The following is a 22,311-nucleotide window of genomic DNA, read 5'->3' on the forward strand; positions in this document are numbered from 1 at the left end:
GTAAGCTGGTGGATTGTATCAAACAGCATATCCCTTTTACTGTTCACGACAAAGTACTGACTGCACCCTACCAGCCTGCACTTGCAAAACTCATAACAAAGGGTCCAGCATCAGAAGTTATTTGACAACTGGACAACATTTAATAAATACTCCTGTATGTATCAAGAATTACACTGAAAACCAATTTATGATTGTCAGTTGGGTTTGCTATATGGCATACTTGTATGTACTGGAAGGTACACATATTAATAGATAGGGCTCTATTCTTTGCAACAGAAAGGACATAAACACATTATCTCAGCTTCAACTTAACAAAATTGATTATGGCCATTTCCTGACTCATTTCTGAGAGCAATGCCTTGATCAATTCATGTCAATCTGTCTGGTTTAAAATTTAGACAAACCTTGGCAGTTAACTGTCAACCAGTTTTAGTAGGTGCACTGTTCCTACCCACGTGTCCATTTACTAATTAATCAGCACTCTTCTCTCATGCAGTATTAATGTTACTTTTCTCTTTGAATTGGTATTTTTGAAGATAGTGCTGATAGATGCAAGATGATAATCTTTGACAAAAACCCTTTACAGCAATACGCATGTTCTGTACTACTAAATGACTATTTGTATACATAATTAATGATTAAAATGTAAGGTTTAAAATTTAACAACACCACACAATTAGAAAGCAAAATGCATGTTAGGAGTATGCTTGAAACCCTTTGCCTAGCTGATGTTTCTTGCTGCAAAAGTGCTTTGCATTAGGCTAATTTAGCCACATAATTGCAACTGAAAGTAGGTATAAAGTAACTCTAATGTATACCATTTCAATATAAATCTTCTTATCAAACCACAGTACATACTAAATAAATCACGTCTAGCTCAGAAATCCTGCACAAATTGAATATACTGCACTTTGTTCCTATAACAATCAACATTACAATAAAGATAAAAGAAAAATACAGCACCTTCTAAAATTCCAACCTGAAACTCCACATCTGTTTACTCTTATTGCTGATGTCGCCCAACCTGCTGGTTGTTTTTAACATTTTACTTGGTTTATTTTTATAATTCATTTCTGAGATGTAGGCATTTATGGCTTGGCCAACATTTATTGCCCTCTTGTTCTGAGGAAGGGTCACTGGATCTGAAATGTTAACTCTGATTTTTCTTCACATTTGTTGCCCATTCTTAGTTGCCTTGTGAAAGCAGTGCTGAGCTGCCTTGTTCAACTGTTATAGTCCACATGCTGTCAATTGTTCCACAATGCTATTTGGGTAAGGGTTCCAGGATTTGACCTGGCTACACTGAAGGAACAATGATATATTTCCAAGTTAGAATGGTTAAATGGAAGTGATCGTGGGTTTGGAAGATGCTGTCTAAGGAGGCTTGGTAAATTTCTGTGGTGCATCTCATAGATGATACACCCCGAGGATCAGTGGTGGGATCACATGTTTGCGTATGAAGCAATTTGTTTTGTCCTGGATATAATCAGGCTTCTTGAATGATGTTGGAACTGCACTCATCCAGGCAATTTAGGGGTATTCCATCACACTTCTGATTTGTGCCTTGCAGATGATGAACAGGTTTTGGTGGAACAATGGGTGAGTGACTCAGTGCTTCATTCCTATCATCTGACCCTGTTCTTGTAGCCACTCTGTTTACATGGTGAGTCCAGTTCAATTTCTGGTCAATGGTAACCCTCAAGATGTTGATAGTGGGGATTCAGCGATAATGATGCCGCTGAATGTCAAAGGGAGATGGTTGGATTCTTCCTTTGCCAGGTCAATGCCTGGTACTTGTGTGCTGCAAATGTTACTTGCCAGTTATCAGCCAAACCTGAACATGGTCTTGCTGCATTTGAACATGGACTGCTTCAGGTTCTGAGGAGTGGGGGGAATGATGCTGTAGAGCATGTAATCGTCAGGCCACACCCCCAATCCTGACCTTACCATGCAGGAAAGGTTATTGATGAAGCAGCTGAAGATAGTTGAGCCTAGGACATTACCCTGTGGTGCAGAGGCAGTGTCTCTGCCTCTAGACAGGGACAGCTGGATTCAAGACGCCAGATGCCAGTCCTAACATCTCTGAATAGGTTGGTTAAAAATACCTACCCTGAGGAACTCCTGCAGAGACGTTGTGGAGCTGAGATGATTGACCTCCACAACCATCATCCATATGTGCCAGGAATTATTCCCTCTAATTGGCACTAATTTCGCTATTTTATAATAGAAATGGAATTGTACAATGCTAGTATATGTTTACTTATGAAAAATACAATTTTTGGTCAAATCTCGGGAGCGTTCAATTAACTGAAATTTGCGGACGTTATTTCTGAATCATTCAAACGAGAGACAACCCTCCCAACAGATTTAACCGGAGAAATTGCAAACGGCTATGTAAATAAGAGGTTAAAAGCTCAAGAAGATTGTGCCTAAACCCAACTGCAAATTGATGTTCAACGAGTTATCTTTATCTCCGTTTCAGAGTTTGTTGTTGCTCGCTCGGCTCCGGTTCCATCCAACTCCCTTTCTATTGCTACCTGTTGGATTCACCGCTGAATGTGCGCCTCCCCTCAGCCTCTGCTTCATCCTCAGCCAAGTCCCGTTTTATTCGTCGAGATCGAGGTGCCAGGAACAAAACGTTGTTTTGCAGCCGGCGGATATTTGCTGAAGGCACCCAAAAACGGGTTTCAGTAAATGTCGCCATATGTCTGCCTGTTAATGTCATCAAAGCCATATGTGCACAGCGTGTAGAGAGATGTCTACTCTCGTACAAATAAATACTGAATGTGCTGAGATTACCATTTCTGCTGTGTGCAAAACAAACATAAGGAACACTGGAGAAACTCGGCGTCTGTGAGCATCTGTGGAGAGAAAAATGAGAAGTAGTGTTCTGAGATTTTTACCTCCGAACTCGGGTAGGAGTCTGGTTGTTATAAATCACAGCGGATCAGACAGCATCCATTGAGAATACTTTCATCGTCGTTATTTGCAGAAGGGAAAAACAACAAAGAACTGCGAATGCTAGACATCTGAAGCAAACAAAGAGAAATTAGTGGAGAAACTCAGCAGGTCTGGCAGCAGCTGTGGAGAAAGAAAGTTAACATCTTGCGACCCCTCTTCAGAAAAGTGAAAGGACTCGAAACTTTAATTATTTTCTCTCCGCAGATGGTGCCAGACCGGTGAGTGTCTCCAGCAATTTCTATTTTTGATAATTTAAAACTTTGTTGACTGAAAAATAGTCAAGGTTGAATCAGCTCACAATCAAAGTGATGCCATTGAATGTACAGCACCATAGAACAAACTAATAATCGAAAGAACTGCAGATGCTATAAACCAGAAATGAAAACAGGAATTACTGCAGAAGCTCAGCAGGACTTAGCAGCAAGTTTGGGGAGAAATCAGAGTTAACGTTTCGGACCGAGTGACCGCTCCCCAGAACTCTGATTTCTCTCCACAGATGCTGCCAGATCTGCGGAGCTTTTCCAACAATTTGTTTTTTTCCCATAAAACAATGTTTGCTCATTTCTTAATTAGACAATAATTGACCACAGATATAATGGGAACTGTAGATGCTGGAGCATCCGAGGTAACAAAGTGTGGAGCTGGATGAACACAGCAGGCCAAGCAGCATCTCAGGAGCACACGGTGGCCAAAAAAAGGAGCTATGAAGTCCCATGGCTTTATATATATAAGACTCACACCTTACCCCGGCTAAGCTGCAAAACCTACCAAACATCCCTTCCTTTTTAAAGGAACTCAGCGGGCATGAGTTAAACGTTCGGGTTTCAATGCCTCTGATACAAGTGTTTTTGTTAAACTGGAGGCTGCTTATCGAGCCTGCAGAAATATGTCAGCGATGGAAGGCTGTCCCCTCCCGCCAGCTGCCGGGACCGCGCCTGTGCAAGCGTGGACGAGCGCCGATCAAGCCTCCCCCCCTCCCCCAACATCGGGTGACCGGGAGCGCGCCGGGCTCCGCTCATGCCCATTTTAGTCGATGCTTGGCGCCGCGGTCTCTGAAGGGTTTTATTTTGAGAGTCTGTCTGTCGTGCGCCTCCTGTTTGCCGACAGCGGCCAACTTCCCTGAAAGTCTGCGAGCGGGACGAGCTTTTCGTGCGAAGTAAAAAGTTTCGGCCGGATCGTCCGCCCGTGCCTGTGAGTGAGCGTGCCGGACAATTCCGAGCGCTTTCCCGGGCGGGAGAAATTCCCGAAGGAAGTTGCGCGGGAACGAAGGTGGGGAAGGGAGGGCGTGTGGATGAGTGTGGTATCTGTTGTTGCTGGGCCGGCGTTATACCGATGAGTTGGAAACGCCAACAGGGAGGGAGTGGACGCTCTGGTAGACCGGCTCCGTTCTTCCAGACGCACCGGCCGCTCTTACCAATCCCCCCGGGGTCCGCATCCTGCATCTCGCGCTGAGCTTTTCCAGCAATTTCTGTTCTTGTTTCCCGCATCGGTTTGCAATCGACCCCGAAACATTGACTCTGGTCTCTCTCCACAGATGCTGCCGGACCTGCTGAGCTTTTCCGGCAGTTTCTGGGGTTTGCTTTTCGTTGCAGTCTGCAACTTGCAGGCGACCGACGGACGCAGTTACATTGCAAAGTTGCAATCACTGATGCTTCAGAGCCGTCGTCTCTTTCCTGTTTTGACAACTTCGACGTTCAGACTTTATTGTGTTGAAGACATATTTGTTGTTTTTGTTGCCAGAAGGGGACTGTGCTCAGAGTTTCAGGGTGGAGTCTGCCGGTGCTGTAGCGCCGTGTGATGTTTCTGTTCATTCTTCTTTCCTAATAAAAGGCTTAGCACCATGAACGGCACATCAGATGACACCTGGGCATTCAGCTTCTTCCTGGCGAACACCACCTCCGCTCCTTCGCATTACGGTTTCACCAACGGAATGGAGCCACCGTCCAATCAGACCGAGAGCTGTGACAATTGGAAAGAAATCCACCATTTGGTCTTTCACGTCGCTAATCTCTGCTTCGCCATCGGGCTGCTTATTCCCACCACCATTAAGATCCACATGGTGCTCCTCCGTGCTATGATGAGTACGGGTAAGTAGCGTCTTGTAGAGAATGGGAGTAGGGTAAGAAAATTGCCGAATACAACTCAACCGCCTTTTTAGTTTGATGTGGTCTGCACAGTAAGATTTAGTCACAGAGTCCTCTTAAGTTCAAATGGGCTGTAATAATGACCGTTCTAAATGAATTGAGGGGATTCTCCCTATTCCCCTTTTATCTCCAATTTCTTTCGAAATTAAGGATCCCACAGACTAGAGAGACTGTGGAAGAAGGCTGTTCAGCCCATTCGATCCACATCAGCCCTTCTAAGAGCGTTCCATCCAGACAATCCTACACCCAACCCACCCCTGCATTTTCGATGGCTCATCCACTTAGCCTGCACACTTTGGGCAATTTAGCATGGCCAGTCCACCTAACCTGTAGGAGGAAACCAGAGCTTCTGAGAAAACCCACGCTGGCACAGAGAGAATATACAAACTGCAGACAGACAGTCACCCAAGGCTAGAATTATACCTGTGTTATTGGTGCTATGAAGCGGCAGTGCAAACACAGCCACTTTGCTGTCAAGTCAAGCAAGCTTGACACTTGCTAGGTGTGTAAGTAAAAACTTGCCTTGTTTGGCATAATTGGTTTTTAAAATATTCTGTGGGGTGTAGATGCTGCAAGCAAAGCGTTTGTTGCCTGGCCCAAGTTGTTTGTGCAGTGTCATTTCAGAAGGCATTAATGTCCCATTTAGTCCAGACCAAGTAAGGATGGTCGATTTCCTTTTCTAAAATAAATCCAAAAACCAAACAATGGAAGATGCTGAAAACTTTGAAACAAAAGCAGAAATTGCTAAAGAAAATCAGCAGGTCTGGTAGAACATGTTAAAAGTTTAGGGTACAGTAACACTTCTTCAGAACTGAAAGTAGCTAGGAAAGGTGGCAATAGTGTTGAAGATGGATGAAGAGTAGCAGGGTGAGTGTTGGTGGAGGAGAACACTATAGGTGGGGATAGAGTCCAGAGGGAGAGTGAGAAAACAGCACTTAGGCTGACAAAAAGAGTGGATAATGGTGAGACCTTTCTTCCTAAAGGGACCTTTAGTAGGTGAAAATGGTTTGGCTGCAATGGGAAAGGAAGTCTGAGCTGATTTCAATCAATTAACTCTCTCATCTCTTACAATATACATTTTGGTTTTCCCCTTAAATTGATCCTCCTATGAATTGAGCTGAATGGAAAGAGAAAAGCTTTGCAAAATGTATATCTTTCCTCTCTGCAATACTAAATGATATTTGTGAATCAGATGGGTTTTTAGATGCCAATTAATCTTTATATGGTACCATGACTGAGACTAACTTTATCTTGCATATTTATTATTTGCTTTGATTTTACTACTGTCATGTCAGATGGGCCAGTGGGTGGAGGACTGGCATATGAAGTTTAATTTACTCAACCGTGGGGTTTTGCATTTAGGTAAGACAAATCAGGACAGGAGTTTTACAGTTAATGGTAGGGCCCTGGGGACAGTTTTCGAACAAGGAGACCTAGGGGTGCAGGCGGATAGTTCCTTGAAAGTGGAGTCAAAGGTGGGTAACATGGTCAAGAAGGTGTTTGGCATGTTTGCCTTCAAAGATCAATATGTTGAGTATAGGAATTGGGATCTCGAGTCGTGGTTGTACAGGCCGTTGGTGAGGCCACTTTCAGAATACTGTGTTCAATTCTAGTATCACTGCTATGGAAAAGATGTCCTTAGACTTGAAAGGATTCAGAAAAGATTTCTAAGGATGTTGCTGAGATTGGAGGTTTTGAGTTGTAGGGAGAGGCTCAATAGGCTGGGGTTGTTTTTATCCCTGGAGCGTCAGAGGTCGAGGGGTGATCTTATAGAGGTTTGTAAAATTGAGGGTCATGGATAGGTGAAAAACCAAGGTCTTTTCCCTAGGATAGCAGAGTCCAAAACTAGAGGTTATAGGTTTAAAGGTGAGAGGGGAAAGATTTGAAATGGACCTGAGTGGCAACTTTTTCGCATGGAGGGTGGTGCATGCAAGGAACAAGCTGCCAGAGGAAGTAGTGGAGGTTGACATTATGACATTGAAAAAGCATCTGAATAGGAAGGATTTAGAGCGATGTGGGCCAAATTCTAGCAAATTGGACTAGATTAGTTTAGGATATCTGGTTGGCACGGATGATTTGGACTGAAGGGTCTGTTCCTGTGCTACATAGCTCTGTGACTCTGTACTGAGATCTGGTGGAAAATATTGTTTTGTATGCTATCCTGGCAAATCCTACCATACATAAGTGCATTAGGATAATAGAAGAGAATGCAGAATGTAGTGTCACAGCGACAGAGAAGGTGCAGAGAGAGATCAATTTTAATCAAATTACATAATAATTATCTAATAATATATTAATTGAATGCCTTGATGGAATTTGAACAAGTGTCCCTAGGGCACTAATATGGATCTCTTGATTACAAGTCAATTGTCATTGTCGGTGTGCCACCACTTCCATTTATAAGAACTATGGCATTCTATTCTAATCAACCTGTTCAGAGATATTATTACACATCTCTGGAGCAGGTGGGACTTGAACCCAGGCATCCTGGCAAATGTACTGCAAGAGGACCTCCAAATACGGTGTATCATGGGGTACAATGTAGAGTAACAAAGTCCATCCTTCAGATGTTGGCATGCTTAGAATTTGAAATTCGTGCCAAGGGAATTGGGGTATCAAATTGTCAGATTAGAAGGATATGTACGGAATGATGACTATGGAGAAATGGGAAACCAGGTCTCAGAAGAACAGCAAATGTAGATAACCAGACACACAGGATAGGGCAGATGATATGTGGAAACTGGACAAAAAGCTGAAGAAATTGCTATAACATGGAAGTTAAAGGAAACTTCAAACACTCTTAATTCATTTGTCATTATTGCTGTGATGTTAATACCTGTTATTTGTATTCTGATGTGCACATGACTGGTCATTCTCAGCATGGTTACTGCCACTCATTCATCTACTATAGAAGTTGACTCTAAGGAATAATTTGGAGAGTTCACATTGTTTGCTGTTTAACTGCCAAAAAATAGAACTTAAGAACTCCGCAAAGCTTTCAATGCAAGCTAAAAACTAATGAAGCATTTTAAAAAAAATTACATCCTCAAATTCAGTCATGTGTACCCCTAATTTTAGTAATTTTAAACTTAAGCAAATACAGTAGCATCAATAGAAACTTAATGAGATGCAGTTTCTGTTAAAGCTTTGGTACTCAACAATTTGGGTAGTTTTTAATAGCACGGAAATCCGACAGTGGAATGTGGTTCTATAAGGTCACATCCATGTTTTCCCCTGAATCAAAATTTTAATGTGCCTGCATTTATTCTGTTCACTAACCTGTTGTGGTATATACTGTAGAATGGATTAAACTAGTAAGATGGCATTGGCATGTTAAATTCTGTTTCACATGGCCCTATGTACTGTCAACTCTCTTTATATGGGATACTCAGTTCCATTTTGTAGTGGAGCCCAGAAATTAGTCCATAATCTTTTTCCTCTGGTATTATCTGATAAAGTGCTGAACAAAATTCCATTCCACTCATTCATGTCCACTCATTGCAATAGGTGCCCTTGTTGGGTTATTTGAGAGAAAATGCATGGAGTTGCTTCTCCTAGGATTTCAGCGGAGGTGACTGTTGAAACAGCAAAATGTTCAACCTGCACATTTCTGCTTGTGCATAGCCCACCAAATTATATGATAAAGCAGTCTCTAGCTATTCCTTTCTTGGATTTTAGTAAGGTTGAAAATTCTGTATAGCAAGATAATTACAGATATATAGTTACAATTTATAGATGGTAATCGAAGCTCGAAAATTGTGATGATTAAGAAAGGAGTTTAACCTAATAGTTTGTGGTGTAACAAGAACTGCTCAATAGAGTTACTTGCCATTCATCCCCTATTCAGTCCAACCTGGAAATGTCTGAGGGAGTTTTGTCAGTTATTTTAAATGGGTTACTTTGTTAAAACAATAGATTGATTGCCTTTAGAGTTTGTATAATTATATCAGTTGTAGTAATTTATAGCTGTGTAACTCCATATGTTTTGTTCCCGTTAGAATTTTTTCTTGTACTTGGCACCTGTGTAAGAATGTTTCTTTAATAGAAAAGTTCAGGTTGATTAAATTTAATTTTTTTTCTTTCACAGGCTGTGCACTGTTCATTGTGTGGGCTGTGCTTTACCGATGTGCTTTAGACATAATGATCTGGAACTCTCTATTTCTTATTCTCAACATGTTGCATTTCCTTTATCTGTTGTACAAAAGAAGGCCTGTAAGTACAGACCACTCTCTCTGCTATTTGTTTTGCGTGATAACACTGTTTTTGTATTCACCTAAAATTCTGATTTATGTTATTTTTGGCCATCATGAGTGCTTTGCAAGTATGTTAGCAGTGATAGTCACACTTCTTAGCTGTTTGCTGTTCATCTTTTTAAGTGTAAAAACTGCTCAGTACTAAGATTTTGAGATTGCAGTGAAATGCTGGATGGAGCCAACATCCAGGATAAAATAATGGGTGTCCATTGGTAGACCTGACACTTGCTGGAGAAATAACTGACTTCTAGTTTGACAATATGTCATGATATGATCAGCTGCCTCTGGTCTAAATGTTTGGATTATTCATTCTCAAGTTGAACCAATTTTTAAAACACTAATTGTCAATAATTTCTCTTTAAGTCAAATCTTCTTGATATTTTTGAAGGAGTATGAAGGCAAAATTCCCTCTTAGAGAATAATTCTTATTTGGAGTACAAAATACAACAATCTTAATGGGAGGATTTTACGATCAATAAACTTTGGGACAGATTTTACTATGATAGTACGTACCATGCTGTCTGACAACTGAAACTAGCAATGATGTTGGGAGTTTGGACCTATGCAGAAAAAGTAAGGAAATTTAAAAGTTGCTGCCAGTGAGTCTATGCATTGCTATAGGTTTGCACTGATTGCAGTGTCCATTGCAATTTTTATCTTTGCTGTTAGACCTTTTAAGAAAATTACACCTCGAATGAGGTGTACCTGTTTTTTTTAGTTATGCATTGAATTCATAATTATTGGTGTAGACCCTTACTGGCCTGAAAAGCTGATTTTTTTGTATTTATGGAAAGCTAAATTGCTCCACAAGTATTTTTGTTTTAAATCTACAATTTTTAAAGACAGGAGTTTCTTCTTTTTAAAAGTTGATTTATCTTTGTAGAATCTAAAATAATAACTTATTTTGCTGCCTGAATATTTAATTTTAAAAGAGGAGTGTTTTAATCTGTTGGTTTGCTATGTGTGTAAACAGTATCTCATTTAGATTGGTGGCCTTCATGCTTTCTGACATGACTGTTGCCGCTGCATCCTACAATCTCTTGACTTTTCCCATTTAAACTTATATAAACTGAAACAGCAGGAAATTGCTGGAAAACTCAGCAGGTAGCACCTGTGGAGAGAAAGTAGAGTTAACTCAAAGGGTCACTAGATCTGAAATATTAGCTCTGCTTTCTCTCCACAAATGCTGCCAGACCTGTTGATTTGTTCAAGAAATTTATGTTCTTGTTTCCAGTTTCCAGCATCTGCAGTTCTTTGCATTTTTTAAAGCTCAAATTACATTTGGGAACATGGAAATCCCCATCAATGAGATTGCTAGATCTTTATGGTAGTTTATTTTGATGTCAGTGGCAAGAGCCCTTTCTTTTCTGTTGACGATAAAGTCTGGTCATTGAATTTAAGATGATCTGACTGCGCTTCATTCAGTGTCCAGTCTTATTCAGAAAGTACTTGCTGCCTTGAAGCAGAGTTGTTGATTGGAAATGCGACAAGGTGAAGCTGCATTACTCAAAAAAAACTCTTCAGTGGTCACAGGAGAAGTCTTGGAGAAATGGAAAACAACTAGTGTGGTACCGTAACTCAAGAATAGAAGAAAGGATAAACCAGGAAATTACAGACCACTCAGTCTAACTTTGGTGGGGAAACTATTGGAAGTAATTCTGAGGGACAGATTAATTTGCATTTGGAGAGGTGGAGAATAATCAAGAACTGTCAGAATAGCTTTGTCAAGAGCAGATCATGTCCAACCAACTTGAATGAAGTTTTCAAAGAGTTAGCCAATTTGTAGATGAGGACTGTGCTTTTTGATGTAGTTTATTTGAATTTCAGCAAAACTGTTCATAAGATGCTGCATGTGAGTCTGATAGCAAAGGTACAAATATGGTCTACAAGGAGATTTGGCAAATTGGGTCCACAGTTGACTGAGTGGCAGGAAGTAGTGGACAGTGGCTGAGGGGTGCTTTTCTGAATGGACATCTGTGCAGTGGGTTCCCACAGGGGCCCTTGCTGTTTATGGTTTATGTAAATCATTTAGAATCTACGAGTGCTGATCTGTAAATTTGCAGATGATACAAAAATTGTGGGGTGGTAAATAATAAGACAGATAACCTTTGAACAGAAGAGTATGGATGGGCTGATCAGATGATCAGATACATTCTATTTTGTTAAAAAAGCACACAATTTATAGGCAGTCAGTCAGTGTGGCATTTTATAAATTCCTACTTTAGAAATAAAACCAATCTGACGCTAAACCAACACACAACAGATTCTAAACAAGGCCTGACACCTAACATGCATTGTCTGATCTAAAATGTCACCTCTTCTTTACACTGAAAATCTTTAGTTCTCTTAGGACAGTGACTTGGAAAATAATTCAGGGATTTATATATACATGTTAATATACATATTAATCAGTAAAAACCAGCTTCTTCGGGGGAGGCGGAGTGATCAGAGATGCCAATCATTTTCCTCAACCAAGGATTCACCTCCACTTTGTTTGACCAGGCCCTTAGCCATGTACAACCCATTTCCCGTACTTTTGCCCTCATCCTTTCCCTTCCCTGTCACTACAGTCATAGTCTCTCCTTGGTTCTCACTTTTCACCCCACCAGCATCCACATCCAAAGGATCAAAAAGCAGTCATTTCCAGCAGGATGGCACCACCAGACACACAGTCCTCTCCCCTCTCTTGTCAGCATTCCACAGGGACTATTCCTGCCAGGACACCCTGGTCTACACCTCCTCCGCTCCCAACGCTTGCCCACACCCCAGGGCTCCTTCTCGTGTAATTGCAGAAGGTGCAACATTTGCCTGTTTGCTTGCTCCCTCCTCCGAAGGCTCCAGACACACCATAGCATTTTATGTGCATTTCACTCAATCTAGTCTGTAGTATTCACTGCTCACAATGTGGTCTCCTTTACACTGGGGAGATGAAACACAAACTAGGTGACTGCTTTGCGAAACACCTATGTTCAGCCTGTAATGAGCTTCCAGTTGCCTGCCACTTCAGCACACCAGCCTTTTCCCATGCCAACATCTCCGTCTTGAGCCTTGAGTCTCAGCACAAGCTGGAAGAACAGCAATTCATGTGGGACCTTAAGTCTTCAGGACTCGGAATTGAGTTCAATAATTTGAAAGCCTGAACACCACCTTCCGTGTCTTTTATCCACCCCACATCCCCAGTCATGCCATGACTTGGGTAGCTTTAAGCACAAACTATTCTCACCCTCTTAGTCCTCATTATGAGCCATCAAGCTTTTCTTGTTCCCCGGCTTAATATCAAAAATTTCTTTGCCTCACTTCTCCCACATCCTCCTCTCTGAGCTCCATCTCCGTCCCCCACCCATTATCGAGATAAATACCACTTCTTTCTAGAAGGATCACTGGACTCAGAGTTACCTCTTTTTCTCTCTTTACAGACCTGCTGAGTTTCTCCATCAATTTGTGTTTCTGTTTCAGACTTCCATCACACTCAGTTCTTTGTTTTATATTAAGTTGGAACTTTGTAAAGTGTCTGTTGGGCTGCACCTAGACTGTCCAGTTATGGAATGGGGGTGATGCTAGCTGGGGTAAGGAATTTTGTGCCTCTGTAGGGAAAGTGGCCATTTGGCCCCATGAGCCTGTCCTGATATTCAGGGGTCGGGGTGGGGCCTTGCTGACCTGCAATCAACTGTAAGCACCTTTGAACCTGGTGCATGTAATTTTGACCATGCCATGTGGTCAGCTATTGTCTTCAGATGGTTTGGAGTGAGATGTATTGTTGTCCCTTCTTAGAATTGGAGTAAAGATGTTCTGAAAACAAGGGTCCTATTTATTTCTGTAATTTATAAAAGAATATATACCACTCAGTGGCATTTGTACAAATATATTTTTCCAGTTCACATATGGGCTTTCTTTTTTGTACAGTCTGCTTCAGTATTTCTTTTGCCTACCATTTTATTTTTAAAAATTGACCTGCTGGATCTGTCTTGATCAGTCTGAGGTATCTCACGTTGAATTCACTTATGTTGGTTACTTCTGTACATCCACTGTTGGAGTTTCCAGAGGTATTTTTGTTAAATGGCAGTTTATCACTCACACCCAACAAAAAGGGTTATTCTTCATGCCCTTCTCTGTATAACTCAGTAGCTTCAGATAAGAATTTGCTAAACTGTTGAAAGCAGCTGCTAACTGTCAGATTATCCTTTGCTTTGAATGTTCTGGATAATCATTCTCACTGGTCATTCTGGTGTTAACTTAATGCATCTCTGCAACTCTGTTTTTGTACGGTTAAATTAAACATCTGTCATTGCCTTAGATCCCACTAAAGTCCTAATTGAGACCTGGCATCGTACACTTTTTAAATTCAATGATATCAGAATCCTGATAGGAACGGCAAAAGGCCATTTAGTCTTGTGAGCCTGTATTACCATTGACTGACATCTTGGCACATCTGTGAGTTAACTCCATATGACTGCCTTTGATAATAGAAATCCAAAAGTAATGAGGCAAATATATCATTAACAGAAATCCTACCAATCTCAAAATTAAAATTGAAAATTTGCCGCATCAACCACAAGATGCAAAAATTTCAAATACCCTTGTATTTAGAGATGTTTCCTAATTTCACTCCTGAAAAGTTTAGTTCTAATCTGTGATCTATTGATTCTAAATCTTGGATTCTGCAACCAGAGGAAATAGTTTCTCTAATTTATCAATTTCCCGCATTATTTGAAAAATTCTATTAAATCACTCTTTAACCTTCTAAATGTCCAGAAATGGAATCCTCATGATTTAACCTATGGAATCCAGGTATTATTCTGGTAAATCTACACAATATTCCCTTTGAGGCCAGTAAGGTGTTGTTCCTAAGGTGTAGTCTGGAACCGCTCAGTTACTCCAGAAATGATTTAGATAGATAGGGTTTTGTATAACTGCAGTGCATGACATCTGATCATTCCATTAGCCTTTGTTTTTGATTTTGTTTTTGCACCTGCCTGTAGTATATATTAACAATCTGCATACCTGGACCCCAATATTCTTTTGGCATCTAATGTTCCAATCTGGATGATCTCACATTTGTTTCTATTTAAAATTATTTGGCATGATTTTGTCCACACTTATTCAATCTGCCAACGTTTCTTTGTTATTTCATGTTTTCGTCCAGTTTCCTTACAATGGTACCTGTGTTTGGCAAACTTGCACGTGCAGAATTCTATCCCATTATCAAAGTTATTAATATTATGGTGAACAGTTGAGCTCATGATACAGATCTCTGTGGGATTCAGTAGTTACATCCAAGTAATTAGAGTGTCTACCTATCCCTACTCTCTTGTCACTTTACTTTTTTTTATCCAGAAGTGCTCTCCTCGCTGATATCTAACGAGGTCAATTAGTTTCAGATTTAGCTAACTGTCTTTTATGAGAAACATCATGAAATGCCTCAAATTCTTTTAAAATAATATTTGTAGACATTTCCCTGTTTATTAGTCACCTCTTCAAAACAAATCAATCAATTGATTAGCCATGTACTAGCCATTACAAATCCAAATTGGCTGACTCTGATCGGGGAAGTTTCAAGATGCTCAGTCATACACTCTTTGATATCGACTGACAACTGATACGAAGCTAATTGGCCTGGAAATCCATGATGACTCTCTTTTCAATAGTGAGGAAACATGCAATTTTCCAATCTGAAATCAAGAGAACCTTTGAAGAGGTATGAGCAATGGTCACATCTGTTTTCTCTAAACCTTGGGATGAAAACCAGCTGGTCCTTTCATACATAGCAGGAACTGCAGATGCTGGCGAATCTGAGATAACAAGGTATAGAGCAGGATGAACACAGCAGGCCAAGCAGCATCAGAGGAGCAGGAAGGCTGATGTTTCAGGCCGAGACCCTTCAGAAGAAGGGCCTAGGCCCGAAACGTCAGCTTTCCTGCTCCTCTGATGCTGCTTGGCCTGCTGTGTTTATCCAGCTCTACACCTTGTTACCTCTGGTCCTTTCATATCTTCATTTTCTTTTATGCTAATTTTAGCGTGTTATTTGTTATTTAGTATTAGTCTCTTTGGGATTTCTGAAATGCCGACCTCTTCCTGTAACATAAATGCTTTACCGATGTAAAGTACTTCTCAGTATATCTGCTATTTTCTTGTTGGCTGGCTTTCCCCTGGCCTTGAGCCATCTGAGGGCCTTAGGTGGTCAGTTAATGGTTGCTTAAGGAGCATCTATGCTGTTTGAGGTTGCCACGTGAACTCTGGTCCACCCCTTGCCCTCCTCATGCTGGCCCAGATCTTGCCTGACTGGTCCTGGCAAAATACCCCCACTCACCTTGATATCTGGCTGTAAAGGCAATAGTGTTTTGGACATACTCCAAAATCTGGCTTCCTATCACAGTGGGACTAGAGACTGTCAGCCATTCAATTGGCTTGGGGCTACCTGGCCATTTAGAGTCAAACGTGGCCCCAAATTTTAAGTGAGGAGGTATGGAGTGACTATCTCTTCAGTGAATGCCACCCAGAGACAGTTTGCATAGTCAAACCATAACCTTTCACCAGGATTTATAAACTGTGGAACCTACAATTTTCCTCAGTCTTCTATCACTTTTACAGCTTTAAGTCTTTTTCGAAGGTTGACACCTCATGTTGTCTACCTTTATTTACCTTCCCATCTATCGTATGGTTTTGTGTTCTGTAGGTTATTGCAGTGAGATTTGGCATTTTTTATTATTCATTTCAAAAAAGTAAATTAGGTGAATGTTTTTCAATACTTGAAGCAGTACTAATCTAATCTGGTTGTTAATTAAAAGCCACTTATCAACTAAATCATATGGTCATTAAGGCAAAGTGTGGAGCTGGATGAACACAGCAGACCAAGCAGCGTCCTAGTATGCTGCTTGGCCTGCTTTGTTCATCCAGCTCCACACTTTGTTATCTCAGATTCTCCAGCATCTGCAGTTCCCATTATCTTTGGTCATTAAGGCACTTGTCTGAGATCAAACCTGCTCCTAGCAGTTTCCATTCTTCCGGGAACAAGTTTTTTTTAATTTTTACCTCCTACTTATGGTTCAAATGACTTCTTGAGCAATAATTTCAATATACTAAGCAATACTTTTGGAATTACAGGAGCTAATACCTTTGAGACCATTTGAATGACAATGTTTTGAAAGCATTATTTTAAGCGTATGTTTTCTATACTTTTAAAGCAAGTGTCTCGTTTTACAATTTTGATTCGCAAGAAAAAAAACATTTATACAGCCTGTACCTATCAACATAGTTTCACATTCAGTTATACCAAAGAATATGAAGGTTTTGGTAGTGTACATATATCTAGATTTGCCGGTGTGTTATGCCGAAACTGGTAAACCTCATTGCACCTAACCATCTTATTTTATTACAGATTAAGATTGATAAAGAGCTCAATGTGCTTTACAGGAGAATGTTTGAGCCACTTCATGTCCCTCCAGATTTGTTCCGAAGACTGACTGGACAGTTTTGCAACATTATGACACTCAAAAAGGGTCAGACCTACGCGGCGGAAGATAAAACATCGGTTGATAATCGACTTAGTGTCCTGCTAAAGGGAAAGTAAGTGGTGAAGATATTCTTGTTTCTGTATTTAAGAAAAACCTTGAATTTAAATATTTATGTTCTATGACATTCTCAGCGCATCTCAATTTTATTTTTTGAAGTACAGACACTATTGTGTAGACAAGAACAGCAACCAGTTTGCATTCAGCAGGGTTCTGTAAGACGCACTGAAGATGTGTAACTGAAAAGCTGTTTGGGTGATGTTGGCTGAGGGGAATACATTGGCCAAGATGCAAGATTGAACTGCCTATTTTTCTGATGAGATTTTAACACCAACCTGAACAGGGATATAATGAAAAACAGAAATTGCTGGAGACACTCAGCAGGTCTGGCAGCATCTGTGGAGAGAAAGCAGAGTTAAGTTCTCCCTCCACAGATGCTGCCAGGGCTGCTGAGTTTTCCCAGCAATTTCTGTTTTTGTTTCTGATTTCCAACATTCACAGTTTTTTGTTTTTCTTTCTCCCAGGAATATAGTTCAGTTTCACATACTAAACAGACGACCTTAAATGATGCCGCAGTTGTTCTCTGAAACTTTGGTCTAGATTGTGCCCTTATCATGGAGTGTGGCTGTGGCTTTCTGACTAATGGTCAAGAGTGCCGTCAGACTGACATTATGCCATCTAGACCCACTAGATGATTTTCATCTTTTCCCCTTTTTTTAAAAACCTTCTGTCTGATTGCTGTTTGCGGAAAATCACGAATTATATGAGCCATCCATTTACAATGAGTACAGCAATGATATTTTAACATGTGATTAAAAACTAGCACTGATATCAAGATACAAGTAGAAACGACATGTAATGTAGTGTCCCCGCTGTAATCACAAACTTGGTTTATCCTTCATCAAATTTCCTTCCAAACTTGCAATTAGCAGCGACTAATGAACTGTTTATTCTTTCAAAATTACAGTTCCCTGTATTGTATTTCAGAGAGATTGCTCAATTCCCTTATCCTTCAATGTGTTTCAGTTGTTTTTCTTTGAGTTGTGTCTGCCTCTGGCTTGCTGCCATAAATGGTAAAGTGAGAAGCTGGTTTGAAGCCAAGCAAATTATAAATAATAGCCGCTCCTCTACAAAGATCAGATTGTGACCTTTCAGCAGTTGTTTGATAAATTCCACAGTGCACCATGTGAAATATTCTACTTGCAGTTCTAGTGACAACTCAAATACCCTGAGGCAGTAATATCCTATGTGATGAAATCCTGTTACTTGCATTTCGGATCAGTACACCATGATCGTTCCTACAAAAGAGAAATGTGCGAAGTTTTTTTAAAAAGTTTGATCATTGTCACATTCCAATTGAGGGAACTGACTGTGAAGTTTGATTGTTGGTGAAGTATTTGCATCCTTCCTAAGTGATGACTAATTTGGAAATATACTCCCCAGTAGTTTTGCTGCTCCCTCAGGTACTGCTGTGAGGTCTTGAGCTGCAAGAGCAGCCAAAATAACTAACAAATGAATTGGTTTTGGTGTGGGCAAGTGGAAGCTGAACCACTTTTGTATCCAAGAAAGGAAGGACTGGAATGTATTTCACATTTTAGCAAGTAAGTTGGGTGTTCAGTACAGTCAGTTGACAGACAAAATAATTAAACGATTAGTGGAATCTTGAGTTTATGGTAAATGGACTGTAATACAAAAGGGATTAACTGGTGCTTTAATAAATAACTTTTATAAAATAGAGATTAAATTTATTTTTTATCCTTCTGGACTCAAATAATTCTCCTGTGATCTTCTTAGTAAGAGCTTGTGCACAGATACTGATGGACAGAAATCTGGTTTCAGGACTGAGTGTTTTTTTCCTTCTGAACTGTGATTTGATTACTTTCCCCATCAGTTGTTCCAGTGTAATTGCTTTGTTACCTTTTTCGCTTGACAGGATGAAAGTTTCTTATCGCGGGCACTTTCTGCACAACATTTACCCCACTTCTTTCATCGACTCTCCTGAATTCCGATCGACTCAGATGCATAAAGGAGAAAAATTTCAGGTAGAACAATGAGAAATGTATATTTTTACCAGTTTGGGAGCGTGTATATTAATACTGATGATTTGCTTTTAGGAACACTGCTATTGTGGCATTTAACCAGTGTTTAGGAGATGGAGGACAGATCCCCTACCCATTGGCCAACTGTGACATTTGCGTGTCATGGTGAGTGTACCCTTTGCAGCCTGGGAAAGCCACTTTGCAGTGGTGGAACTGCCTAGTTGGGTCACTCCATGGCTGTCCTCAGCAACGTGCCCCGCCCTGGATGACCATGCACCCCATTTGCTGAAGCAGTTCATGTCTAACTGGCCCTCCAACCTCAAACCTCACTTACCTGGTCAGGAAGCAGGCTGTTCCTAAGGAATCCCTTCTGAAATTTATCGTGTTGATCTTCTGGACTGTTTGGCCAGCAGCTCCAGATTACAGAGGCAGATGGGAGCCCTGATTGGCTGAAAAGCATGGCCAGAATTTCCACTAGCAGTCAAGCCAAGTTTACCTCGTCTTCCAGGTTGATGGTCGGGTGCCTAGTAATGACAAATTCTGGTAGAGTCATAGAAATGTACAACACAGAAACAGGCCCTTCGGCCCAACTTGTCCATGCCGACCAAATATCCTAAATTTAATCTGGTGCCATTTACCAGCAATTCACTCATGTCCATCTGAAACCCTTTCCATTCATGTACCCATCTAGATGCTTTTTATATGTTGTAATTGTACCAGCCTCCACCACTTGCTTAGGAGCCCATTTCATAAATGCTCTACCCTCTGCATGAAAAAATTGCCCCTTTGGTCCCTTTTAAATCTTTCCTCTGTCATCTTAAACCTATCCCTTCTAGTTTTAGATGCCCCTACCCTGGGAAAAAGACCTTTACTATTCACCGTATCCATGCCCCTCGTGATTTTATAAACCTCTATAAGGTCACCCTTCAGCCTCCGATGCTCCAGGGAAAATAGCTCTAGCATATTCAGCCTCCTCCTTTAATTGTGATTGACGTCATGTGAAACATTGTTGACAAATGGAAAATTGGAACTTGACATTAAAGCTCAATACCAGGGTGTTTTAGGTATATGTGAACTATACTTGGGAGTTATGCATACGTTTTATGCACTTACGTGATTCATATAACCCCTTGGTCTGCATTTTCTGGATGCAGTATGTTAGTGATATTGAAATTAACTGTCACTTACATTTATGGTTTCCCTAATAGATACTTGTTTTGGGTTTTAAAACGCCTCCCTTCGTCTATTTCTCTAGCGGTTTTTGCTCAATCCTTATTGATAGAGCAGACATATGGTATCAGTCATCTGTCAGTCTAGTACTGCCCCTAACAGGTGGCTGGCAAAAAACTGCTGTTTTTCCCTTCCTTCTGAGTGATTCCTACTCAATCCTGAGATACCAGGTGAAATACCATGGTCCTGTGTTTTTCTGTTAACTCATCTGGAGTGAATGGATAACTAAACCACAACATAAAACCATCATGTCTGTTGAGCTATAAATTGATTATTCTCTAGCCTTCTGGGGATCAGTGAAATTATAATGCATTCAATGCCTGACTCACTCTGTCAATTGAAGTGTACCTTGAGAATACTGGAAACAGAAAGACATGTCCTAGATTGGTTTGTGGACATTCTGTATAAATTTACTGGATTAAAATCTTTTTGTGTTATATTCCAGAATTAACAACGTCCGTTCTGGTGGTTTATGATTTCCACTGCCACATTCCTTTCCTTTTTCTTCTCCAGGACTAAACTGTGCTTTCATTTTACACGAGAAAATATACATCCATTTTAGACAGCTACTTTCCCCACCACTTTTTATGAGTAAAAGAATATATCTAACGTTGTTTCATGGTTACAAAACGGATATGTTTTATTTTATTAATTCAGGAAATGCAGGCCTTGCTAACAAGGCCACCGTATATTTCAATACCTGGTTGTCCTTCTGAAGGTGGTGGTGAGCTTCCGTCATGAACTGCTAAAGTCCATTTAGTGTAGGTAGGCCACAATGGAGTCGGGGAGGATTTTCAAGGATTTTAACCCAGTAACAGTGAAGGAACATTGATATATTCCCAAGCTTCCGGGTGAGTGGCTTTGGGGGAGATTTGCAAGTGGAGCAGTTTCTATGCATCTTTTGCCCTTATCTGGCTAGACAATATCGGCATGGATTTTGAAAGGTGCTGCCTGAGGAGCTTTGGTGAATTCCTGCAGTGCATCTTGTCGATGGTACATAGCGTTGCTGCTGTGCATTGCTGGTGGAGGGAGTAAATGTTTGTGTGTATTTCGTGCCAGTGAATCAGGCTGTTTTGGCCTGGATGGTGTCACGTTTCTTGAGCATTGTTGGAGCTGCAGTCATCCAAGCAAGTGGGGAAGCATTCTATTCACATTCCTGACTTGAGCCTTGTACAAAGTACAGAGTCAAGAAGTGAATTACTTAGTCCAGGATTCCTAGCTTCTGACCTTCTGCAGTAGCCACTGTATTTATATGGCTCTTCCAGTTCAGTTTTTGATGTTTCTGCTTGGGAATTTCGCTTTGGCAATTGTGTTGAATCTCAGTTTGTGATGGCTAGATGAGTTTTGCTTTGCTGTTGTGTGGTACACATGTAACTTGTCAACTGTCAGCTGACATTTGGACATAGACTGCTTTAGTATCTGAGGATCTGTGAATGAGTTGAGCATTGTGAATCATCAGTGAACATATCCACTTCTGATGGAGGAGGTTATTGAGGTAGCAGATGATGTTTGGGCTTATTGGACCTCTGGTAATTAAATTAAACCTATATAGTTCAGTTTTGATATTTGATAACATTCAAAATATCTTAATTTTAAATGTTAGGGCACACACATGGTTCTCATCGTTTGAAGAATTGTGTACTGCTATCTTGCTTATTAAACAGATTGAGAGTTAATTCCCCTTCTTGTCAAAGAGAGAACCAAACAACCTGATCCCAGGAATTCATTGCTTTGAAATTGGATGTTTGACAGAATGGATTTTTATTTTGTGTGCCTCTGTGGAGGGGATTCACGTCTCCACCTGACATGGGGCAGATGTGTTCAGTAACTCTGCATAGAAGAAATTCCTGCTCTGCCACTCCATTGTACGTTCTCAGGCAGAACCTTTCAGATGCAGGTCAAGTCGCAGAATTGTCATAGCTTTAACAGAATCAAAATCTGATCACCTTGCCTGCCCTGAGATTTACTTTCAGCCTCAGTTCAAGGTCATAGAATCAGAAAATGGCTACAACATGGAAAGAGGCCGTTCAACCCATCAAGTCCGCATCAACCCTCTAAAAAGCATTCCACCCAGTCCAAAACCGCCCCCCCATCCCCGTCATGTCATATTTACCTTGGCTAACCCGCCTCTCCTACACATCCTTGGACACTACAGATAATTTTGTATGGCTAATCC

The 22,311-nt window shown here is 40.7% G+C and overlaps 1 protein-coding gene across 4 annotated transcripts in view; it reads left to right on the forward strand.

The window, feature by feature from the left end:
* The window catches only part of bves (blood vessel epicardial substance), a 52,388-nt gene that overhangs the window by 15,714 nt on the left and 14,363 nt on the right, over positions 1-22,311 (forward strand). The window contains exons 5-9 of one of the 4 annotated variants that reach the window (XM_048530606.2): positions 1,725-1,744; positions 4,913-5,048; positions 9,193-9,317; positions 16,734-16,921; positions 18,800-18,908. In XM_048530606.2, coding sequence (XP_048386563.1) covers positions 1,725-1,744; positions 4,913-5,048; positions 9,193-9,317; positions 16,734-16,921; positions 18,800-18,908 — 578 coding nt within the window. Of the gene's footprint in view, positions 1-1,724; positions 1,745-3,953; positions 4,153-4,791; positions 5,049-9,192; positions 9,318-16,733; positions 16,922-18,799; positions 18,909-22,311 lie in introns of those variants that run through there. The other 3 variants (XR_009445674.1, XM_048530604.2, XM_048530603.1) reach the window with 3 other exon arrangements.

This window comes from Stegostoma tigrinum, chromosome 4 (genome assembly GCF_030684315.1).
Source record: "Stegostoma tigrinum isolate sSteTig4 chromosome 4, sSteTig4.hap1, whole genome shotgun sequence".
Lineage (NCBI taxonomy): Eukaryota > Metazoa > Chordata > Chondrichthyes > Orectolobiformes > Stegostomatidae > Stegostoma > Stegostoma tigrinum.